The sequence below is a fragment of the Hemitrygon akajei genome, chromosome 13, assembly GCF_048418815.1.
Source record: "Hemitrygon akajei chromosome 13, sHemAka1.3, whole genome shotgun sequence".
In the NCBI taxonomy this organism is placed as follows: domain Eukaryota; kingdom Metazoa; phylum Chordata; class Chondrichthyes; order Myliobatiformes; family Dasyatidae; genus Hemitrygon; species Hemitrygon akajei.
The window spans coordinates 74,544,438-74,567,871 of NC_133136.1; the positions used below are offsets into that span (position 1 = coordinate 74,544,438).

General features: G+C 40.8%; 2 protein-coding genes across 3 annotated transcripts in view; one reads left to right on the forward strand and one right to left on the reverse strand.

The window, feature by feature from the left end:
* Positions 1–990: 990 nt before the first annotated feature.
* smim20 (small integral membrane protein 20) lies at positions 991–11,182 on the reverse strand. Of its 2 annotated transcripts, none has more exons than XM_073064883.1 (3): positions 10,898–11,182; positions 4,222–4,318; positions 991–2,188 (listed from the first exon to the last, which is right to left on the reverse strand). In XM_073064883.1, exons 1-3 carry the CDS (start codon positions 11,004–11,006, stop codon positions 2,170–2,172), a joined length of 225 nt encoding a protein of 74 aa, XP_072920984.1. In that variant the 5' UTR covers positions 11,007–11,182; the 3' UTR covers positions 991–2,169. The 2 variants fall into 2 exon arrangements, with proteins under 2 accessions (XP_072920984.1, XP_072920985.1); XM_073064884.1 differs by having other exon boundaries at positions 4,222–4,278; positions 10,898–11,152.
* A 74-nt stretch (positions 11,183–11,256) lies between these two features.
* Positions 11,257–23,434, forward strand: part of LOC140737973 (protein sel-1 homolog 3-like) — a 113,479-nt gene continuing 101,301 nt past the window's right edge. The window contains exon 1 of the mRNA XM_073064881.1: positions 11,257–11,629. Within this exon, the coding sequence (XP_072920982.1) occupies positions 11,606–11,629 (24 nt within the window). The 5' untranslated portion in view covers positions 11,257–11,605. The remainder of the gene's footprint in view (positions 11,630–23,434) is intronic.

Below are 23,434 nucleotides of genomic sequence, written 5' to 3' on the forward strand. Positions count from 1 at the left end.
GGTCATGCCCTTTTCTCACTGTTGCCATCAGGAAGGTGGTACAGGAACCCCAGGACTCTCACCACCAGGATCAGAAATAGTTATTACCCCTTAATCATCAGGCTCTTGAACCAGAGATGATAACTTCACTCACCCATCACTGAGCTGTTCCCACAACCTATTGGACTCATCATCTCATGTTCTCGATACTTACTGTTTTTTAAAATTATTATTTATTTTTGTATTTCTTTTGCATCCTAAGCGTCCGTTGGTGTGGCCCTTCATTGATTCTATTATGGTTATTATCCTATAATGGATTCATTGAATATGTCTAATAGAAAATGAATCTCAAGGTAGTATATAGTGACATACATGCTCAAGGTTCAAAGTACATTTATTATCAAAGTAAATATTACATTATACAACCTTGAGATTCATATACTTTGATTATAAATTTACTTTGAACTTTATGGCACAAAGAATGAATTAAATTTTTAGTCCACCAAATACATCTGAGCTGGCAATCCCTAAAATGTATAATTCCAGTGTTCCAAAGGCAAGAATAATTTTTTTTAATTCACATCATGCTGTTTCTAAGAACATAACTGTCTACAAGTGCCTACATAATCAAAGCACCCTCCAACCTTGGTCACTCTTTCTTCTTCTCCCTCTGATTTGGCCAAGTATACAAAGGCTTGAGAACATATTCCACCAGGCTCCTGCTATAATCAGACCCTTGAATAGACATCTTACATGCTAAAGATGAACTTCTGGTCTCTCAATCTACCTCATAAAAGCCTTTGTACTTTATTTGTCTACCTGCACTGCATTTCCTCTGTGACGGTAACATGATTTTCCTTTCTGTACTTCTAGAATTGAATGATCTGTCTGAATGACATGCAACAAGTGTTTTTCACTGTATCACAGTACATGTGATAATAAACTAATTACCAACGTCAATGAAAATGTAATTAAGCAATAATGTATTAATTTCATTGCAAAGAATTGTAGTCAGATGAGCAAAACTATTCTTTATTTAATATTTTTTCCACAGTTTACAGTGATTAGGCCAAAGTAAAATACATTAATTAGTAGTATGCTATCTTAGTGAATGACACTGGTTATCCTTGCTAGTTTAAGATTTATTATCTTATAAACAACTTGAGAGTTTTCCTCCAGTGAAATAGGTACACACTTTGTAAATTTACTGCACAATTATTGCTCTATAACATTCAAATCCTATTATAATAGTCACATAATTTATTTCAGACCAAGGTAAGCAAGTATTTAAACAAATCTCTATATCAACTCTTGAGTTGTTGCTTCTAAGATATTGGCACGAGTCATTTATATAACCAAACAAAAATTTATATATCTTGTGACTATCCCTAAAATATATTGAATAATTTCAAAGTCTCATTACATGAAATTTGTGCCTTTATTGGGGTTAATGACAGCTCATTACTTGGGTTTATATCTATTTTTAAGCAATCCTATATTTCCAGTAAACTATAATTAGTTTATAAACATCATATAACTTAACAAATCTGTGAACTTGGATGTTAGTCTTTTATTTTTTTTCTTTAATTGGGTCTTTTGGGTTTCTTGCATTGTGACTACATGTGAGTAAACAAATCTCAAAACTGTATAATTTATACATTCTTTGATAATAAATGTACTTTGAAACTTGAATTACAAACTGCAGACAACAGATTCTAGCCAACAAATGACTGTGCAATCTGCAATGTGATATAGGGAACATAGCAGACAAAATGTGCACAATAAATTTCCTTTGATACCTGCCATAAAACCTGCATAATTAATTTTACTGACATTGACTGAAGGTTCAATTACAGCTTGGAAATTAAAGATTTTCTCATCCACTCGCCACCACCCCCCCCCCCCCCCACCATGCTCGTTATCAAAGTCCTGTTGTGAGATACCTCCATCTATTAGAGATGTATCTAGTATATCTCTCTATATATCTCTCTCTCTCTCTTTCTCTCTATATATGGAGAAAGTTTAAATGTAAAAATCCACTTCAATATAAATCCTGCCATTACCTAATGAATAGATTAACATTATAGTAATCATTATAGTATTTCCTCATAACAATGTCAAGGTACTAAAGGGCCATTGAAGCATTTCTTCATTGTAACTTAACAGTTTGATCACTTTCGATTGAAGGGGTCAGTCCAGACTTTCATTCCTTAAAGAGAGATTAAAATTTAGTTGACATAGGATTTGTGACAAGAAGATTATATTTCAGAGATTGCCACATTTAAAATATAAAGCTGAACAGTGAAAAAATTAAGTTACACACCTGCTGTCATATGATATTCAATTTCAATGACAAAACTAGGTTATACAGTAACTGATTGTTCTACCAGCCCCACAAAACACAATGCCATCATTAAACATACAATATCAATCATATTACAAATATGTATATTATAAAGTACGAATAAAATCAATTATACATTGCATTTTATGATGGAGCTTCCCCTCCTTTTGATACAGTGTCTGTTGTGTCAGACTGCCCAATTGGTGGGAGTATCAAAGTAATAAATGTTGTATCTTACTAAAAAAATAATACAATTTGCTATTCCTCTGTGATTAACAAACTATTTGTAAACACAAACAACTACAATCCAGAAATGAAAGTAGATTAGTGTACAAACTAATAGATCAAGTAGGATTCACAACAAGATCAAGATGAAAGTGGGCTGAAAACTTGGCCATAGACAAGGCAGTAAGCTCCTTGCAATTGGGAGACATCATCAGCAACCCATGCCTGGGATGGCAAGGCCTCTGCTCTGCACACTTCCAAGGATGGGGGAGTGCGAAGGCAAGGGATAGATGTGACATGGTCCAGACAGAGGTACAGAAGCACAAGAACAGTTATCAAAGGCAGTGGAGATGGGTCACAGGGTGTCTAGACAAAATGGGATCTTCCTAAGTGCAAGATCATTCGAGCAGAGTTTTGGAGGCTGGAGCTCTTCTGCATTTCTTTCCTTCTCAGGTCTGTGTATGACACTCTCCCTACACCATGACAGCTGCATACATGGGGTCTGAGAGAGGACCCTAACTGCAAGCTTTGTGATCAGCGGGGTTCACCGGCACACATACTATCAGGATGCAAAACAGCTTTAATACAAGAATAGTATAGGTGGCACCACGACAAGGTCCTGCTGTCTCTTGCTGACACATTGGAGCAGGAGAGGTGTAAAAAGAGACCAGCTGGCAGAGGGGCGAACAGGGCAGTCAGTTCCCTCGAGGAGAAGGCCACGCCAGTCATGTCAGAGGCCTAAATCCAATCTGCTGCAAACTACTAAATCATGGGAGATGTGGGCAGGAGGCTGCGGTTCCCGGAGGTGGTGCAAATCACACTTCGACTACACATCGTACTATGGTCCAACAAAGACAAGAAAATCATGAGAGGACACTCACGAGAGGAAAGGCCCAACATACCAGTCCATAGTGTAGGAGTGCAGGGACAAAAGATGACAGGTGTGGCTATTCCCCGTGGAGATTGGCTGTACAGGGTTCCTAACAGGGTCAGCGTGGAGGTTGCTGTCTGCACTAGGCTTTGATGAAAAGAGCAAGAACCAAGCAACTTGCAGTACGGATGGGGGGGGGGGGGGGGGGGTGGGGGCAGGAGCAGAAAGAGCCTCTTGCTGGATATGGAGCAGATAAAAGGAGTTGAGATGTAAGTCAGGAGCAGATGGGCAGTGACTTGGCCACTACTGCTGACCCGCCAACTGGAGAGTGCAGTGGTTAAAAGTTGAAACACTCTATGCAGGTTGGGCACCACCTGACAACATCTGCCTCTGGCCAAAGGCTACGGTTACCTCATCAGGTCACTGAAGAGAGCACCCTGGTGTATGATGGAGGGAAGGATATTGCTGCCCCACAACAAAACTGTAGCCAAATGTGATCAAGAATGAACCAAATACATGTGATTTACCGAATACTTAAAGTTTTTGCACTTTTACTTTTGCTTATAACTTTTACAGGGGATTGTATCCAAAGCAGAGTAAATGTAAGAAATATAATGTTCCAACAAAACAAACAAAAAATTAAACTCTAAGAACAGATACTATTAATTTAGGGATATAACGTAAAACAAATTTGTAGTTATTTTCAGATTTTTGCAATTTTACTTGACACAATAAATGATAATTTAAAATATAATGTTAAAAATAGTTTCTGCAGTCCATGGCGAAGCGCCTAAAAGCTCACCTCCAGGCTGAATTTCCTCCTGACTTATTCCAGTTCGATTCACCTTTTGTTCCTGCTCTGTTTAAAAGGAGTTGTGCAATTAACAACCCAGTCAATACTGTGCTGTTGAAATATTCAGAATAGTTAGGTAAAACAATTTGATTAAGTAAGATAAACAGTAACTCCACAAAATAGCTTAAACAGCACAGTCCCAATTTTAACTTGGAATAAAAATGTCTGGTTTTGTTTGAGAGCAGAAAATACAGGAGAGGTCCAATGATTCATTATAAGGTTTCGAAAAGAGGTAAATGGAGGAAATAGCACACAATGGAAATAAGATCAACAATGAGATGAAACAGTCAAACTCTGGACTTAAAAGCATGGATAAGGGCTGGGGTTGAAAATACTGAGTTAACAGGAAAATAACCTTCTTACAAGCTCATCTCACATTCCTTTCAGAGACCTCGAAGTATTTTTTCTTACTTGGTAACAGGAACCAGGCAACACAAGCAAAGCTAGAGTTTATTGTCTAGTCCAAATTGCCCATAAGAAGTTGGCTATAGGCCATCTTGAATTGCTGCAGTCCTTCTGGTAAAGAAAGAGACATATGCAGGTGTTCCTGGTGGAAATAGTCTGTTTGTCTTCTTTGATGGTAGAGGACACATATCTGAAGTGCACTTATTTGAATGCTGCACTTGAATTCTGTTTGTACTGTTGCTCGACAATGCATTCCTGGGCCTAACCAAACTGCATAGGTTGATCCTCCTGTCATTTCTATACCTTTTGCTAATCAGCTTCATTCTTCATCTCTTACTTCTCGATCTACAAAGAGAAATTTCCCTCCATTTACCATAGCCTCAACCATTGCAATTCTAAATACCACTATTAAATCACAGTATAAACTCCTCAAGGAAAACAACACTGCCTTTTCATCCTTGGCATCATTTTGATAAACCTCCTCTGAACCCTCACTATAACTTTCAGATCTTCCTATCTATTGCCTATTATTTTCTAAAGTTCTCTATATTCTGGAATTATTCTTGTGGATCAGAGGGTTGCAAATCTGACTTCTTTATTAAGGAAAAAGAAAATAAGCCTTAACCTTCTTAATGTCCTTAATATCCTGATAACAATACAGAAAATGCAAGAAATTATTATGAAGTAATAACTGAACACCTAGAAGAGTACAAAGATTGTCGCAACGTGAAAGGAAAATCTCAATTCATTTTCTGCTGAAACTCTTTGAGGATGTAACTAGCAAAACAAAAGGGAACCAATGGATGTGACGTATTGGAATTTTCAGAAGTTTGATAAACAGCAAAGGAATAGGTCAGTGAGATTAGGGAACATAGAATTGGGGTAAGTATGCCCCCCAATTCCATGTTCTGAGGGGGCATGGCTAGAAAGGGCTAGACATTAAAATATGTGTAGAAACATTTTCTTTCAGAGCTACGAATATCTGGAATGTTCTGCCCCAGAGGATGGTGGAAGTTAGAACATCACAGAATTCCAGGATCATTAAGGAATTCAGAGGACTAAAGACTACAAGTCTACCCTGCACACCAGTGACCAGGATGCCTCACTCCCTGAGAGGTTGAATGCCTTCTGTGCCTGATTTGAAGTGCAGAACAAAGCACTGGTGAGGAAGCAACCCCTCCCCCAGGGAAGCAGACACTCTGTCTGGCTAAAGCTGAGGTGAAGACTCTGACCAGAGTCAACCCACACAAGGCCCAATAATATGCCAGGTCAGGTTCTGAAAAACTATGCAGCTTAGCTAATGGAGGCGCTGATGGATATATTCAACATCTCGCTGGAAGTCCATTGACCCCCTCAGTTTCCAAGGTGGCAACCATCATTCCAATGCACAAGGCAACAGTAACCTGCCTAATGACTATCGTCTGGTTGTATTAACTTCAATCATTTTGAAATACTTTGAACGGCTGGTCATAGAGTACATTAAAGCCTCACTCCCAGCTACACTGGACACTTCCCAGTTCGCTTAACGCTCAAATTGATCCACTGACGACATAATAGCCTCTGACCTCCACTCTGTCCTATCCCACCTGGAAAATGGGGTCTTATTTGCCAGAATGCTGCTTATAGACTTCAATTCATCATCATACCCTAAAATGGGTGGGGAAACTGTCCTCACTGGGTCTCACCATCTCCGTCTGCAACTGGATACTGGACTTCTTAACAGAAGGACCTGTCAGTCTATGTGGGCAGCAGTCTCTAGTCCCATTATGCTGAGCACTGACGCTCCACAAGGCTGTGTGCTTAGCTTGTTCCTTTTCACACTGCTGACGCACGACTGTATCGCAGGGTTTGGCTCAAACCATGTCATCAGGTTTGCAGATGACACAACAGTGGCTGGCCTTATCAACATAGAATAGAGAGAGGAAGTGGAACGGCTGGTGGATTGGTGTGAGAAGAACAACCTAAGCCTGAATATGGAGAAGACCAAGAAATCATTGCGAACTTGAGGATGGTGCAGATGAACCACCTCCCCCCATGCCAGAAAATATACCACTTCTCCATAGAGAGTTAAGTGCACCAAGTTCTTGAGAGATCACAGCACTGATTACCTCACCTGGTCCCTTAATATCACCTCCCTGGACATGAAGGCACAGCAGCACCTCCACTTCCTAATAAGATTGAGGCAAGCCAGGTTCCCCACCTTCATCTTAACTGTGTTTTACAGGAGCACCATTGAGAGCATCTTGACAAGTTGCATCTCCATCGGGTATGGGAGCAGCCGAGCATCAGACTGTAAGTCCCTACAAAGGACTGAGAGTGAGAATGGATTAACTGGGCAAAAAGCAGAGTGTGAATAAAAGGGATAGTTCTTATGATGGCAGGCTGTGACTCATGGGGTACTGTAGGGACTGGGACTTAGGAACCAGCTTTTCAAAATATCCATCTACAATTATGCTCAGGAGAACAATTAAGTTTCAGTTTGCTGAATAAACTAAGCTAGGTGGGATTATAAGTACAGAGAATGATGTAAAGAGGCTTGAAGGGGATATCAATGAGTGAGTAAGTGACAGAACATAAAGTGGAAAATATGAGATCATCCATTGGCGCACTTAATAGAAAAGCAGGGTATTAGGTAATGGTGAAATTTCCAAAAAAAAAAACTGGATGTGCTCTTCTACAAATCCTGAAGATCAACATGCAGGTACATTAGGTTAAGAGCATGCTAGCCTTCATTAGAGGAATATAAGTCTTTTGGCAATTGTATAGGGCCTTGTCGCGACCAGAACTAGAGTACTGTGTAGTTTTGGCCTCCTTACCCAAGAAATTATTATTCCTGTCAAAGGTGGAATGTAATAAAGATTAAAGTTCAAGATACAGCAGATCAGCCATACAAGATGAGTGAGGGACTACAGCTTGATCTTCTGGAGTTTTGAAAAATAAAAGATCTCATTAAAAGGGTGCCATGGTAGCATAGCAGTAAGCATGATGCTATTACAGCTCATGGTGTTGGAGTTCGGAGATCAGTTCCAACATCATCTGAACGCCTGGATTGTTTCGGGTGCACTGGTTTCCTCCCACAGTCCAAAGGTGCACTGGTCAGTACATTAACAGGTCATTGTAAATTGTCCTGTGATTAAGCTAAGGTTAGTTGGAGTTTGCTGAGTGGCATGGCTCAAAGGGCCAGAAGGGCCTATTCCACACTGTATCTCAATAAATAATAAGAACTTGTATAATATAAAAAGCACGACAGGCTAGATGCAAGGATCTTTTTTCCTAGCTGAAGAATCCAGGACTAGGGAACAAGATTTCAGAATAAGTAGCCTACTTAGAACTAACATCAGGGAATTTCTTCACTCAGAAGGTACTGAACCTCTGGAATCCTTTACTCCACTGGGCTGAAGGCATTGCATTGTTCATTTAAAGCAGAGACTGATGTATTTCTGGACATTAAGGATATCAAAGGATATGATCAGAGCTGGAAATTGGCACTGAAATAGATCATCATAGTAATAATGATCTCAAAGGGTCCGATAGCCTGCTCCTGCTCATCATTTAAAACCATCAAGACCCCAACTGCAGCTAAGGCAGTATATATGAAGGGTTCAATGGAACTACTTTGCTCTTGTATTCCATGCCTCTATTTCTCAACCTGCCCAGGAATTTATATGAACACTATTTTTCCTCTACACTTCTATCCGTTATAGGGATCCGTAGTATGGAAACCAATGGAGAGGATTCTTAAAGATAGTATTTATGAACATTTGAAGTACATCTACTTAGGGACAGTTAGCATGACTTTGAGGGCAGGTTATGTCTGACTAATCTGTTTTGAGTTTTCCAGGAGGTGACAAAGGGGAAGGATGAAGGTAGAGCAGTGGATGTTATTTATGTGGATTTTACCAAGGCATTTGACAAGGTCCTGAATGATAAGCTATTCCAGAAAATTAAGGTACATAGGATCCATATTTACTTTTCTGACTGTATCTAAAATTAGCTTGCTCGTAAAAGACAGAGGTCAGTGATGAATGGGCCTCATTTTGGATGCAGGTGTGTGACTAGAGTTCTGCAAGGATCTGTACTCAGACTTCTATTGTTAATACTGGATGAATTGTGGTGGTATTGTGGTAGAGTGGGTAAGTTGCAAACAACACAGATTGGTAACATTGTAGATTGCATAGAAAATTGCCAAAAGATATAGCAGGATCAGTTACAGACATTGGTGGAGAAGTGACAGACGGAGTTTAATCCATACAAGTGTTAGGTGCTACACTTTGGGAGATCTAAAATAAAGGGTCAGCACACAGTTAATGGCTGAATCCTTAACAGCACTGACAAACAGAGGGATCCTGGTGTCCAGGTACATGGAAGTGGCAAGGGTTGTTAGAGGGGAAATAAAGGTTCACAGCATGTTTACCTTCATTAGTCGAGATATTAAATTCAAGAGACAGGAAGCAATGTTAGAGCTTCTTAAAACTCTGGCTTGGTCACACGTATTGTGTTCAATTCTCCTTACAGGAAGGCTTTGGAGAAGGTGCAGAGTGTACCACGATGCTGCTTGGTTTGGAGAGTGAAGACATTGCACAAGTTGGGGTTGTTTTCTCTAGATGAGCAGAGACTGAATAAAGATTTGATAGTTTATAAAATTATACTAGTCAGCCACAATCTTTTTGTCAGGATGCCTAGAGGCTGTGTATTATTGATGAGGGAGGAAAGTAGAAAGGAGATACAGAAGGCAAGTTTTTTTTAAAAACAGATGGTTGGGGCCCTGGAATGCATTGTCAAAGGTGGTGGTGGAAGAGGTAGTGCATTCCAGACTTTAGTATTTAAGCAACTCTTAGGATAGGCACATAAATATGCAGGGAAGGGTGAATAATTAATGAGTTATTAGTTTAATCTGTTTGGCACAACATAATGGCGTAAAGGGCTTGTCCTGTGCTGCACTGTTCTACTGGAGAAAGGCTGTGGGGAGTTGTAGACTTAGCCAGTCTCATCACAGGCACAACCCACCCCTGCCATCGAGGACACCTGTAAGAGGTGGTGCCTCAAGAAGGTGATATCCATCATGAAAAGACCCTCACTATCTGAGACATGCTGTCTTCTCATTGCTGTACTATCATTAGGGAGGAGGTACAGGAGCCTGAAGACCCACACTCAACATTTCAGGTACAGCTTCTTCACTTCTGCCATAAGATTTTTGAATGGTCCATGGACACTACTATTCTATTCCTCTTTTGTACTATTTACTGTAATCTTTGTCTTGCACTATTCCACTGCTGCAAAACAACACATTTCACAACATACGACAACGATAATAAATCTGACTCTGCCTTTTCTCGTCCTCTGTACTCAACTGTGTGACTCTTCACCTTCCTCATCATTCGCTCGTTTCACGGCTCCACTCCACCCACCCATCTTTAGTAGTCCAGAGGTGCCAGGGGTGTGACACTACGACATCTCGGGACAGGTTACTGTCGATGCAATGCTCCTCAGACAGGATGAAGAGGTCAATACTCCCCAATGCCATTAGGCTTTACAATTCAACTGCCAGGACTTAAGAACTTTTTTAAAGCTATTATTAATGCTTTTTGAGTTAGTGATTTAGATGCATATCATATTATTACTGAGTTAAGTATTGTATGTAATGAGTTTTTGCTACAACAAGTGTATGGGACATTGGAAAAAAAATGTTGAATTTCCCCATGGGGATGAATAAAGTATCTATCTATCTATCATTCCCACATTTTTGTAAGGAGTCTGTATGTCTTCCTAGTGGAATGCGGTTGGTTTCTACCTGGTTATGAGAGTGTGGAATGAGTTGCCAATAGTACGTGGTGCATGCGAGGTTGATTTTAACGTTTAAGAAGTTTGCATAGGCACATAGGAGGGTATGAAGGACCAGGATCCCGGTGCAGGTCGATGGGAGTAGGCAGTTTAAATGGTTCGCATGGACTAGATGGGCTTAAGGGGGTGTTTCTGTACTGTGCTTTTCCATGAATAAAATATATAAACAAGGCCAATCATCTCAGATTTGAAGCTGCCGCGGTGGACCGACGGCAGAACGACGACCGGCCAAGTGGCGCCACCCCGGCCGGCGCTCAAATTTCAAACCCAACCGCCACCGGCTCCCCGGACGCTGACGTCAGAGATGCCGACCCTTCACCCCGTATTAATAGGACCTTGCTCGGGCATCAGGGGGGCGGATGGGGGCACAGCGACTCACGGTATTCCTTAGTGTAAAACAGCGGCCGGAAGTAGATGGGATAAAACGCAGCTCCGACTGCAGCTGCAAAACCGCCGAACAGCAGCACCACGCGCAAATTCTTGGCCATGACGGACGAGACTCGGGATTGAACCGGCAGACCACGGAACCTCACTCTTCCTCTTCACTGAGCGTGCGCTGTCACGGCGGAGCGGTGATCGGGGTCAAATCCCTTTGCAAAGCGCGTGCGCTGTCACGGCGGAGCGGTGATCGGGGTCAGATCCCTTTGGCAAAGCGCGTGCGCTGTCACGTCACGGCGGAGCGGTGATCGGGGTCAGATCCCGTTGGCCAATGCGCGTGCGCTGTCACGTCACGGCGGAGCGGTGATCGGGGTCAGATCCCGTTGGCCAATGCGCGTGCGTTTACCTTTTTTTCCTTGTCAAAATACATAAGCACTTTTGTGTTTCGTAACTTTTTACCTCAGGGAATGTATGTCTCAGTTAATGAAAATTAATAGATCAGACCCTTCCGAGACTTATATATAGTAGAGATGGGGCCCTGCACAGTCATTCCCATCCACAGAAAGTAGGGAGAGACCTGAACTTCTTGGGCTACCCCTCGGGATCAGAAATGACTTGATACCACTCGGATTCTGTTGGTCTGAGGTGACCTTGACGTTAAAGCGGTCAATGCAGTCAATAGCACAGACGACAGGAGGTGCTTGACGGGATGGGCAGGCGTATAGTCTGTGAGGTAGTGTATTTCCTTTGTCATTCACAATAGCCTTCTGTGTGCGCCCAAAACACGGAATTCAAGGTTGTTTATGCTCCTCTAATTTGAACATTCATGAGCACAAGTTAACATAAGTGTGTGGTACCTTGGGAACATTATTGATTCTTTCCGTCTGTTCTCCTGGTAGTCCCACTCTGTGAGTCCATTTGGCTTTGGATACAACCAGTAAAACCATCTAAGTTAATTAAGAGCTTGATGCTGGCCTGGTCAAGGGTGCAGACATTTTTCTTTGCCATATTTGTGCAGTGGATTTGGAGGGATTCAAAGAGACAACATCTCTGAATAACATTGTCTCCCATGCATTGAGGTACTTGTACAGTTTATCTGAGTTTCAAGAGCTTATAGGAGGGCAGAATTCATTACTGCTCCTTAGCCAATGGGTTTTAAGCCACGTTTGAAGTCTTGAACTCCAAACAACTTTTTCTTCATTTATTCAAAGGCAGTGTTAGTGCATTGAATAGAGTGGTGAATTCTTAGCTCTCAAGATATAAGAAACAACATGTGTTTTCAGGGCATTCTGTGAACCTCTATTGTAAAAGTATGGTGACAGTTTTGTATGTGTTGAACGTGAGGCCTGCTTTCTTTTATGTTTCAGTGAGTTGATTTGGAGTTTAGCCTCAAACACACACAAACAAGTATTTATAATTTGCAGCTCAACTGCTTAGGTTGAAGTGACTTGGTTCTGGAGAGAAGGCATTGTGGGTTGTCTGGTTTCCTAAATCCTATAGATTTATTTAAACACCAACAGAGAAGTTATTGGTTGTAAAGTACAACATTGCAATATAAAAATTATACCATCCTGCACTGAGATTGGCAGAGTGTGGACTCATTGGTTAGGATCATAGTTTATGTGTCACCATGAAGCAAAGCTAAGAACCAAATGCTACCTGGCCTCATCCCCCGGGTGCTAAGAATGGAGGTTAACTCACCATCACTAAAGCCAAAATGGCAATGTATACCAAGTGACAAAGACACTTCAAAGGCCTGGAGACACAAGAGACTGCAGATGATGGAATCTGGAACAACAAACAATCTACTGCAGAAACTGAGTGGGTTGAGAAGTGTCTGTGGGAGGAGAGAACTGTTACTGTTTCGGGCTGAAACCACACATTACGACCCAGGTTTTGACTCAAACCATCAACAATTGTTTTCCACCCACAGGTGCTGCTCAGTCTGCTCATTTCTCCTCCAGCAGATTCTTTGTTGCTTTGAAGGCCTCTCACCTGTGAAGCTGTCCCTCATACAAGCTCACTGCAGTCTGTTAGGTTCAGTCTTGCCACTGCTGCTAATCAGCAAGTGAAAAGACCATGGGCAAGGAAAGAGTTAAATTTGATTCCTCTTTGGCGTATGCTAAAATGTGACACAAAATGGAAGTTTGTGAGACAGAATACTGTTGGTCTGGAATGTGAGAGTGTTTTGAGAGAGTACAAGGGAACAAATCCACAGCAGTATTTTGAGAACTTACCAGTCTTCAGCCTTAAGAGCAGATAATGGTGATAAGCTTGTTTGTCTGGAAAGGTACTGGCGTAAAAGTTATGTTAGATTTTTAAAGGGATCTTGAAGGGTATAAAGATGGGCAATTTCTTTGTGCAATGTGTAATCTACTCTTAAGCTGTGTTGTGACTAGTACTCAGAGTTGGTGATAGAGACAAGCAGATCGAGAAATGGAGAGAGTGAGGGATACTGGTAAATCTGTTGGACATCTGCAGTTATTTCTGGCAGTATAATGTGGCTGGTTGATAAATAATATAATAATAATGTGGTCTTATAATTTTTTCTTTCTGTATTCTTTGTATAACTTAATTTCTTACATGTGTACAGTGCCTCTTTTGTTTGTGGATATCTCTCTGCTGATTTGGAAAAGAACAAGGAAAAAATGTTAAAATATTTTCATTACACCATATAAGAAGCAACGTGGCTTGGGGGAATTGATGGTATCCATGCTGAAGTTCTAATATTCAATGGTGAGGAACTTAAGTCACATATCCACAGCCTCACCTAGTCCTGATACAGTATCTTGACCCAAAATGTTGACTATTCCTTTCTCTTCACAGATGCTGCCTGACCCACTGAGTTCCTCCAGGAGTTTGTTTCTCTTTCTCCAGATTCCAGATCCTCACAACCTCCACAACATCACTGGTCACCTGGGAAGATAAGTGCATGCTCGGAGACCTCAGTCACCATAACCATAATGATCTTCAAAAAAGTCTTTTTTTAATTTGATAATTTAATATTTTTTGATTTAACAGATTTGAGTCATTAATTGTAGAAAGGCTTTCTTGCAGAGGTGGGGGGAAAAGGGTCTTTGTCAATCACATTCTTCTACTGAAGAGCTGCTGCCCAAATCACAGACTAGATCCATCTAAGATTACCAGTAGAGAGGCACTAGGCTCTCACAAGGTCAACACTGTCAATAAGCTATACAAAGTTTTACCTGCTATAATAACACAATGGACAGTTGTATAAACAAAACATTGATTTCCCTTTAGTTATTAGCATATTTGAGATTTGTTGCAAGAAAGAAATTGAAGTTTATTCAAAATAAAAGACTATAATAATCCAGAGACAAGTATATTATATTCTGTGACAAAGTCACCAAGAATTCTATGGAAGGATGTAAATACATAAACCTCGTCATGTGATGTTAGCGTGTACTGGAATGGAATTTGTTTAGTGAGTTTGTATATTTCTAAATCTTCTCCCCATTACAGTTTACACAAACCAAACTTGCAATCACACCAGTCACAATAACAGCGTGTAGTCTTTTAAACATCAAATTACTCCATCTTGCTTTGGAGATTTCAGTCCTCAATTTCATGTAATACGAGCATTCTGCTCTTTCTCTGCAAAGCACTGAGGCTGTACTTAATGTGATAATGAAAACACATAATGTATTTTTATGTGTATTCATCAATAGATGCGTGATGGAAAGTGTGCTGACTGGCTGCATTATGGCCTGGTACAGGAACACCAATGCCTTTGAGCAGAAAATCCTACGAAAGGTAGTGGATTCAGCTCAGTACATCACAAGTAAAATCCTCCCAACCATTGAGCACATCTACGTGGAACATTGCTGTAGAAGGGCAGCATCCATCATCAAAGATCATCACCACCTAGGTCATTCTCTTTTTATTTTGCTGCTGCCATCAGGTAGAAAGTACAAGTGCCTTAGGACTTGCAGCACCAGGTTCAAAAACGGTTACTAACCTTCAACCATCAGGCTCCTGAACTAAAGAGGATAACTATACTCATTCTACTTCTCATGTTCCCACAACCAAAGGTCTCACTTTAAGCACTCATTAATTCATGCTCAGTATTTATTGTTATTTATTTACATTTGCATTTGCACAGTTTGTTGTTCATTGATCCTGTTTACAGTTTCTGTTCTATAGATTTGCTAAGTATGCCTGCAGGAAAAAGGATCTCGGGGTTGTATGTGGTGACGTGTATGTACTCTGATAATAAATTTTACTTTGAACTTTGATTATGGTGTATTATATAATACACATCAAACCACCAAATTAGTACTGTGACTCTTAATCTTAAACATTGAACTAAGTGTACTGTTTTGTTCCTGTGACTTATTAGATTTAGATTTATTTATTAATCACACATACATGGAAACATACAGTGAAATGCATTGTTTGAGTTAAACAGAATCTGAGAATATCAGAACAGGTTTATTATCACCGGCACACATCATGAAATTTGTTAACTTAGCAGCAATAGTTCAGTGCAATACATTATAAAATAAAAAGAAAAATAAATAAATAGTTGTAAATATATATGTGTATATTGAATGGATTAAAATAGTGCAAAACAGAAATAATATATTTTTTAAAAAGTGAGGTAGTGTTCATGATGGGGGAAGAAGTTGTTTCTGAATCGCTGAGTGTGTGCGTCTTCAGGCTTCTGTACCTCCTTCCTGACAGTAACAATGAGAAGAGGGCATGCCGTGGGTGATGGGGGTCCTTAATAATGGATGTCACCTTTCTGAGGCAACCCTCCTTGAAGATGTCTTGGATACTACAGAGCTAGTACCCAAGACGGAGCTGACTAATTTTACGACTTTCTGTTGCTCCTTTCAGTCCTGTACAGTAGCCCACCCCCATACCAGACATTGATGTAGCCTGTCAGAATGCTCTCCATGGTACATCTATAGAAGTTTTCAAGTGTTTTACTTGATAAACCAAATCTTGTCAAACTCCCAATGAAATACAGCCACTGTCTTGTCTTCTTTATAGCTGCATCAATATGTTGGAACCAGGTTAGGTCATCAGAGATCTTGACACCCAGAAACTTGAAATTGCTTACACCCTTCACTTCTGAGATTCAGATTCAGATTCAGTTTATTGTCATTTAGAAACCACAAATGCAATGTAGTTAAAAAATGAGACAACGTTCCTCCAGAATGATATCACAAAAGCATATGACAAAACAGACTACACTAGAAAATCCACATAACGTTTGGCAATCCCCAATCCAGAGTCCGGAGAGGCTGCTGCATATTAATATCGCGCTACCGTCTTAGCGCGTTCCCCGGAAAGGAGCTCCAAATCCACCAGACAAACAAGACCAAAAACTAAAGCTACAAGACCTGCACAAAACCACATAGTTACAACATGTAGTTACAACTGCGCAAACAATAGCATAATTGATAAAAAAAAACATATGGGCACAGTAAAAATAGTCCAAAGATGTTAAAGGACTATAAGTTCAAAAGAAATCACCACACAGTTTCCACAAGTCCCCAGGGTCCTGACAGACTCACCATCCCATGCCAGCGGCTGAAGGGAATACCCCCGCTATGGACTTCCACGGCGTCGCCCGACTCAGCCTTGCAGACGCAGCACACAACGAAAGCTCCATCGAATCCAGCCTCGCAGATGCAGCACACACCGAAAGCGACCTGACTGCAGTGGACTCCGAGTCCATCGAACCTCCGAGCCAATGACCATCCCCTCCGGCACAGCTTCTCCGAGCACCATCCTTTGCCAAGCGTATTAAGACGGTCCCGCCAACGGCCATCGGCAACACGACCTCAAGGACTGGGGGCCTGTTCTTCCCAGCAGAGTCCCGGACCTCACAGCAGCAGCAGCAATGAAGAAGGTCTTCCTGGAGATTTCCCGATGTTCCTCCGTGCTCCCACGTCCGTTTTCAATCGGTTATGATTGCGCACGGCACCCTGCTTCACAAATAACAGATAATCAGCTCCAGAGTGGCCGCTGCAAGCTGCGTCGCACCACCATCTTGGTATTCTGGTCCCTCTATAAGGATTGGTTGATGTTCCCTCATCTTTACCCTTCCTGAAGTCCACTGGCATTGAGTGCAAGGTTGTTGTTGCAATACTACAGAACTAGCTGGTATATCTCACTCCTGTTCGCCCTCTCATCTCTTTCTGAGATTCTACCAACAATGGTTGTATCATCAGCAAATTTATAGATGGCATTTGAGCTATACCTAGCCACACAGTCATGGGTATACAGAGAGTGGAACAGTGGGCACACACCCTGAAGTGTGCCAGTGTTGATTGTTGGCAAGGAAGAGATATTATTAACAATCCACACAGATTGTGGTCTTCCAGTTGGGAAGTCGATCCAGTTGCAGAGGGAGGTACAGAGCCTCTGGTTCTGTAACTTATCAATCAGGATTGTGGAAATGATAGTGCAAAATACTGAGCTATAGTCAATGAACAGGATCCTGATAAAGATGCTTGTATTGTCTAGGTGATCTAAGGCTATGTGAAGACCCATTGAGATTGCATCTATCGTAGACCTACTGTGGCAATAGGCAAATTGCAATGGGACCAGGTCCTTACTGAGGCAGGAGTTCATTCTAGCCATGACTAAACTCTCAAAGCATTTCATCGCCATACATGAGAGTGCTACTGGGCGATAGTCATTAAGGCAGCTCACACTACTCTTTTTAACCATTGGTATAATTGTTGCCTTTTTGAAGCAGGTGGGAACTTTTGAACATAGCGCTGAGAGGTTGAAAATGTTCTTGAATACTCCCGCCAGTTGTTGGCATGAGCTTTCAGAGTCTTACCAGGTACTCCATCGGGGCCTGCCAACTTGCAAAGGTTCACCCTTCTTAAAGACAACCTAACATTGACCTCCGAGACAGAGATCACAGGGTCACTGGGTGCAGAAGGGATCTTCAGATCTTCACATCTATAGTTATAGACTCCCTTTCAAAGTGAGCATAGAAGGCATTGAGTTCATCTGGTAGTGAAGCATTGCTGCCATTCATGCTATTGGGTTTCGATTTGTAGGAAATAACGTCTTGCAAACCCTCCCAAAGTTGTCGTGCATTGGAGGTCACCTCCAACTTCGCTCGAAATTGTCTCTTCGCCTTTGAAGTAGCCCTCCACAAGTTATGCCAGGTTTTCTTGTATAGACTTGGGTTACCAGACTTAAATGCCACAGATCTTGCCCTCAACAGATGACGTACTTCCTGGTTCATCCACGGCTTTTGGTTTGGGAATGTACAGCAAGTTTTCGTAGGCCCATACTTATCCATACAGGTTTTAATGAAGTCAGTAACAACTGTGGCATACTCATTCAGATTCGAAGATGAGTCCCTGAATACAGTCCAGTCCACTGATTCAAAGCAGTCCTATAAATACCTATGTGCTTCTCTTGTCCATACCTTCTTGGACCACACTATTGTTGCTGCAGTCTTCAGTCTCTGTCTATGCTCAGGGACTAGAAGTACAGCCAGGTGATCAGACTTTCCAAGGAGTTGGGAGCTGCCCACAAGTGCCGCCACACATTGCTGCACCAAAATAGCATGCCCACAATGTTCGGCTTCAACCTCTGGAATGACCAACCTCAGGGCTTCAACCTCCAGATTCATTGATCACTAGCTTTTGACATCAGGACCTGCCAACTGATCTTGGGCCTCTAATCTCAGGAATTGCTTACATTGGACCGCTGATCCCAAGACTCAATGACCTAGGGGATCATTGGCCCTCATTTCTTTGAGTCCACAGACCTCAGACCTCGAACCTTGGACTTTAGACCTCCGTCTTTGGAGATTGCTATCTTCCAACTTTGGAACACTCTGACTCCAATAGTAGTCCTATTGCTTCATAGTTAATAGGGACAACCTACAAAGCTAAAAGTTCACACTTATGAGACACTTTTCATTTCGTGTAAAGTAATAACAGTTTTGATAGCAGTCCCACCTTTGCAATTTGGTTCTGGAGATGAAAGTAATGATGTCATGTGTCTAAAGTTCCACACTTTCACGAATAACAAAAATTCTACAGATTGAAAATGTCCATTGTCAGTAACTAGCATATCTAGTATTCGACATTCAGTCAAATTTCCAGTTTTGGAAATACTTTCAAACTAATGTTTGTCGAGGTTGAAGTAAGTTCAGTTCAGAAATTACATACAATATGCAGTCTTTGTGGATGTCATAAAATCAGATCTGACATTCTTCCACAGTGCAGCAACAGAATTATGTTCATGTTTCCTTAGTTGACAGATTTTGAGGTGCCAAATAAGTATCACACAGTATTTGAACTCAAAACACAAACTTGGCCATTGGCGACAATCTAAGGCACCACATCCAACCCGGTACTGTTAATGAAACTTGAATTTCTTGTCTGACCAGATATTTACAACTACAGGGGACATGCTGTACAGGATCTACTGTTTCATCAAGCTTAATCTAGTTCTCTTCCTTAAAAGTTGTCTATACTTAACATTAAACACTCAAGAATATTTTTGCATCAAACACTCCTTGGTTATTGGCATTTACTCTTTTAATTCTTGTATGATGAATCAGTGGATGGTATTTTATTAGGAAAATCATTATTATTATGCTTTATAATATACATGCTCAAACATGCCATTCTGCCCAGAATTATGTTTTCATAATTTCTTCTTCTTCTTCTTCTTCTTCTTCTTCTTCTTCTTCTTCTTCTTCTTCTTCTTCTTCTTCTTCTTCTTCACTTACACCTGTATATGCCATAAACAAAATTTTTACTGTCCTCTAATAGGAAAGCTCCACCATGATCACATATCTGTGATTTTGCATTCGCAAATTAAAAAATTTTGATTGTTTTCTTATATTAGAATAAAATTGGGGTTTGTGTCTATTTTGAATGTCAATTTCTTGATTTTATTTTACATGTATCTCCCTCAAGATTATCAAAACCAAAAGTATTGTTCTTATTGACAACAAAATTTTTCCAAATAATTCCTCATCAATTATTCTGGCTGGTTGATCATGTGCAGGCATTTCCTTTCTCAGGGATTTCTTTGAAAAGTAATTGATCATTCTACTTTACCAAAAACAGGACAAAATTCACTCTTTGGAACTCATGGTTTTTTCCAATTCCAAAACGTTTGTGGTTTCTTTAATTTTAGTTTGCAAGTCTTATTCATCACCACTGATCTCACCACCCATGTTCCCCATTGCTTGGGATTTCCTTGCATTTATGTTGCACATTCACATTCTGTCTTGCTCACTCCATGTCAAATTTCCATGTTTTCTGCTACATACAAATCTAATTTACCCAATATCGAACTGATTTCTTAAGGCAGCTTTTGTCACACCCTTGGGGCTGCAATTCCAAACATATCACTGAGTATTCTTTCTAGTTTACCTGCAGGAATCCACAAACAGGGTCTTTTAAGAGACTCTTCGATAGGTACATGGAGCTTAGAAAAATAGAGGGCTATGCAGTAGGGAAATTCTAGGCAACTTCTAGAGTAGGTTGCATGGTCGGCACAACATTGTGGGCTGAAGGGCCTGTGATGTGCTGTAGATTTCTATGTTTCTAATTGATATTTGCATTGCTACTGTATTAATTAGTTAATTCTAACAACATGCCTTCTAGTAAACTTATATCTCAAGGGAATTTATTTTTGATTGTTGTCAGCACTGAGGAAGCATCCTCAATAAAGGTACTGCCTTGTATTTATGTTCTTCTTTGATGCACTCTGGCCAAGGAGAAATAAGCATGCACCTCAACCCCAAAGATTATAAAGAATGTTTATTCTTTTGCTCCAGCTTCATTGCTGTAGCATTATTCTGCCAAGTTAATTCAAGTATCCTCCACTTTCCTGTAACAGTTCCAAAATGCACTTGAAGAGCTTGTGGTGGTGACAGAGGATTTCTCAAAGACACCCAAGAACTCATTGGATAAAACATAAATAAACAGATCTGTTCATGTGACTTCACTGACCACTGCAATAGTTTCTAATTAGTTCACCTATAAACAGGAATAATATCAGAATCAGGTTTAATATCGCTAACATGCCATGAAATTTGTTGTTTTGCAGCAGCGGCACAGTGCAATACATAACAAATCGATAAATTACAATAAGAAATATATATAAAATATTAAGTTAAATAAGTAGTGCAAAAATTGAACAAAATTACAAGATAGTGTTCGTGCGTTGGTTCATTGTCCGTTTAGAAATCTGATAGCGAGGAGAAGCTGTTCCTAAAACGCTGAGTACAATTGACTATACTCTCTTGATCACTGAAAGCTAAAGTCTTAAATATACTGATGAAGTGGGTGCCATCTCCAATGATACTAAGGTGTGGAGATGATCAGAGGGATGCAGCAAGCCAGAGTGACTTCCCAAGGATATCATCCTATGCATAAATGGGGCAACCTAGTTTGAGCACCACTGGGGATCCAAAGGCTCTCTATCCCCTTTCGATACTCTGACTTGTCGTTATTTGAGGTGAGGCACACTACGATGGTGTCATATGCAAACTTGCAGGTGGAGTTACAGTAAAATCTGGCCACACAACCATGAGTGTACGCATATGGATTATAGTAGACGGCTGAGGACACAGCCTTGTAGGGCACCAGTGTTGAGGATGGTCATGGTGGAGATTTTGCTGCTTATCTTTACTGATTGCAGTCTGTTGATCAGGAGGTCAATGATCCAGTTGTAAACAGGGGTGTTGAGCCCCAGGTCTAGGAGTTTGGATATGGGTTTGTTTGGAATTATAGTATTGAAGACACAGCTGTAGTTAATAAATAATAGTCTGATGTAAATGCTTTTGATATCTAGATGCTCCAGAGATGAGTGTAGGGTCAAGGAGATAGAGTCCACCTTAGACCTGTTTTAGCAATGGCAAATTGCAGTGGGTCAAGGTTGACTGGGAGGCTGGAGCTGATGTGTGCCATGACTAGCCTCTCAAAGCACTTCATTTCACTTCGTAGTTATTAGAGCCATGGGATGATAGTCATTAAGGCACGTTACCTTATTTTTATTTAGCACAGGTGTGCTTCTGATCTTAAAGCAAGAGGAACATTAATCCCATTTTTATTCTCCCCATAATTCTCATCGAATTCTCATCAGATTCTACCACTCACCAACACAGTAGAGGCAATGTACAGAGGAAAATTCACCTACTAACCCATACAACTTTGGGATGTGGGGGTAAACCAGAGCAGCAGAAAGAAACTCATGTGGTCTCAGGAGAAACGTACCAAACTCCACACAGACAACACACAAGGTCAGCACTGACCTCCAGTGTCTGCAGTTTGAGGGAATGCTGAAGTTCAAGTTTATTGCCATTTGTCTGTACACATGTATTTAACAAAATGAAACAACGTTTCACTAGGACCAAGGTGCAAAACCCAGTACAAATATCACATACAGCACCTAAAGTACAAACCCCATTTCCAGAAAAGTTGGGATATTTTCCAAAATGCAATAAAAACAATAATCTGTGATATGTTAATTCACGTGAACCTTTATTTAACTGACAAAAGTACAAAGAAAAGATTTTTAATAGTTTTACTGACAAACTTAATTGTATTTTGTAAATATACACAAATTTAGAATTTGATGGCTGCAACACACTCAACAGAAGTTGGGACAGAGTTAAAATAAGATTGAAAAGTGCACAGAATATTCAAGTAACACTGGTTTGGAAGACTCCACATTAAGCAGGCTAATTGGTAGCAGGTGAGGTATCATGACTGGGTATAAAAGTAGCGTCCATCAAAGGGTCAGTCTTTGCAAGCAAGGATGGGTCGTGGCTCACCCCTTTGTGCCAAAATTCGTGAGAGAATTGTTAGTCAGTTGAAAAGGAACATTTCCCAATGCAAGATTGCAGAGAATTTAGGTCTTTCAACATCTACAGTACATAATAGTGTGAAAAGATTCAGAGAATTCAGAGACATCTCAGTGCATAAAGGGCAAGGTCAGAAACCACTGTTGAATGCGCGTGATCTTCGAGCTCTCTGGCGGCACTGCCTAAGAAACCGTCATGCTATTGTGGCAATTATAGCCACCTGGGCTTGGGAGTACTTTGGAAAACCATTGTCCCTTAACACAGTCCGTCGCTGCATCCAGAAATGCAACTTGAAACTGTATTAAGCAAGGAGGAAGCCATTCATCAACTCTATGCAGAAACGCCGACGGGTTCTCTGGGCCCAAGCTCATCTCAGGTGGACCGAAAGACTGTGGAACCGTGTGCTGTGGTCGGATGAGTCCACATTTCAGATAGTTTTCGGAAAAAATGGGTGTCGAGTTCTCCGTGCCAAAGATGAAAATGACCATCCTGATTGTTATCAGCAAAAGGTGCAAAAGTCAGCATCTGTGATGGTATGGGGGTGCATCAGTGCCCACGGCATGGGTGAGTTACATGCATGTGAAGTTACCATTGACTCTGCGGCATATATTAGGATTTTAGAGAGACATATGTTGCCATCAAGGCGACGTCTCTTCCTGGGACGTTCATGCTTATTTCAGCAGGACAATGCCAGACCACATTCTGCAC

Coding starts and splice junctions, on each gene's coding strand:
- smim20 (XM_073064883.1), bottom strand. CDS start 11,006: ATGGCCAAGAATTTGCGCGTGGTGCTGCTGTTCGGCGGTTTTGCAGCT. Junction 4,319..10,897: donor GTTTTACACTAAGGAATACC/GTGAGTCGCTGT, acceptor TCAACAGCACAG/TATTGACTGGGTTGTTAATT.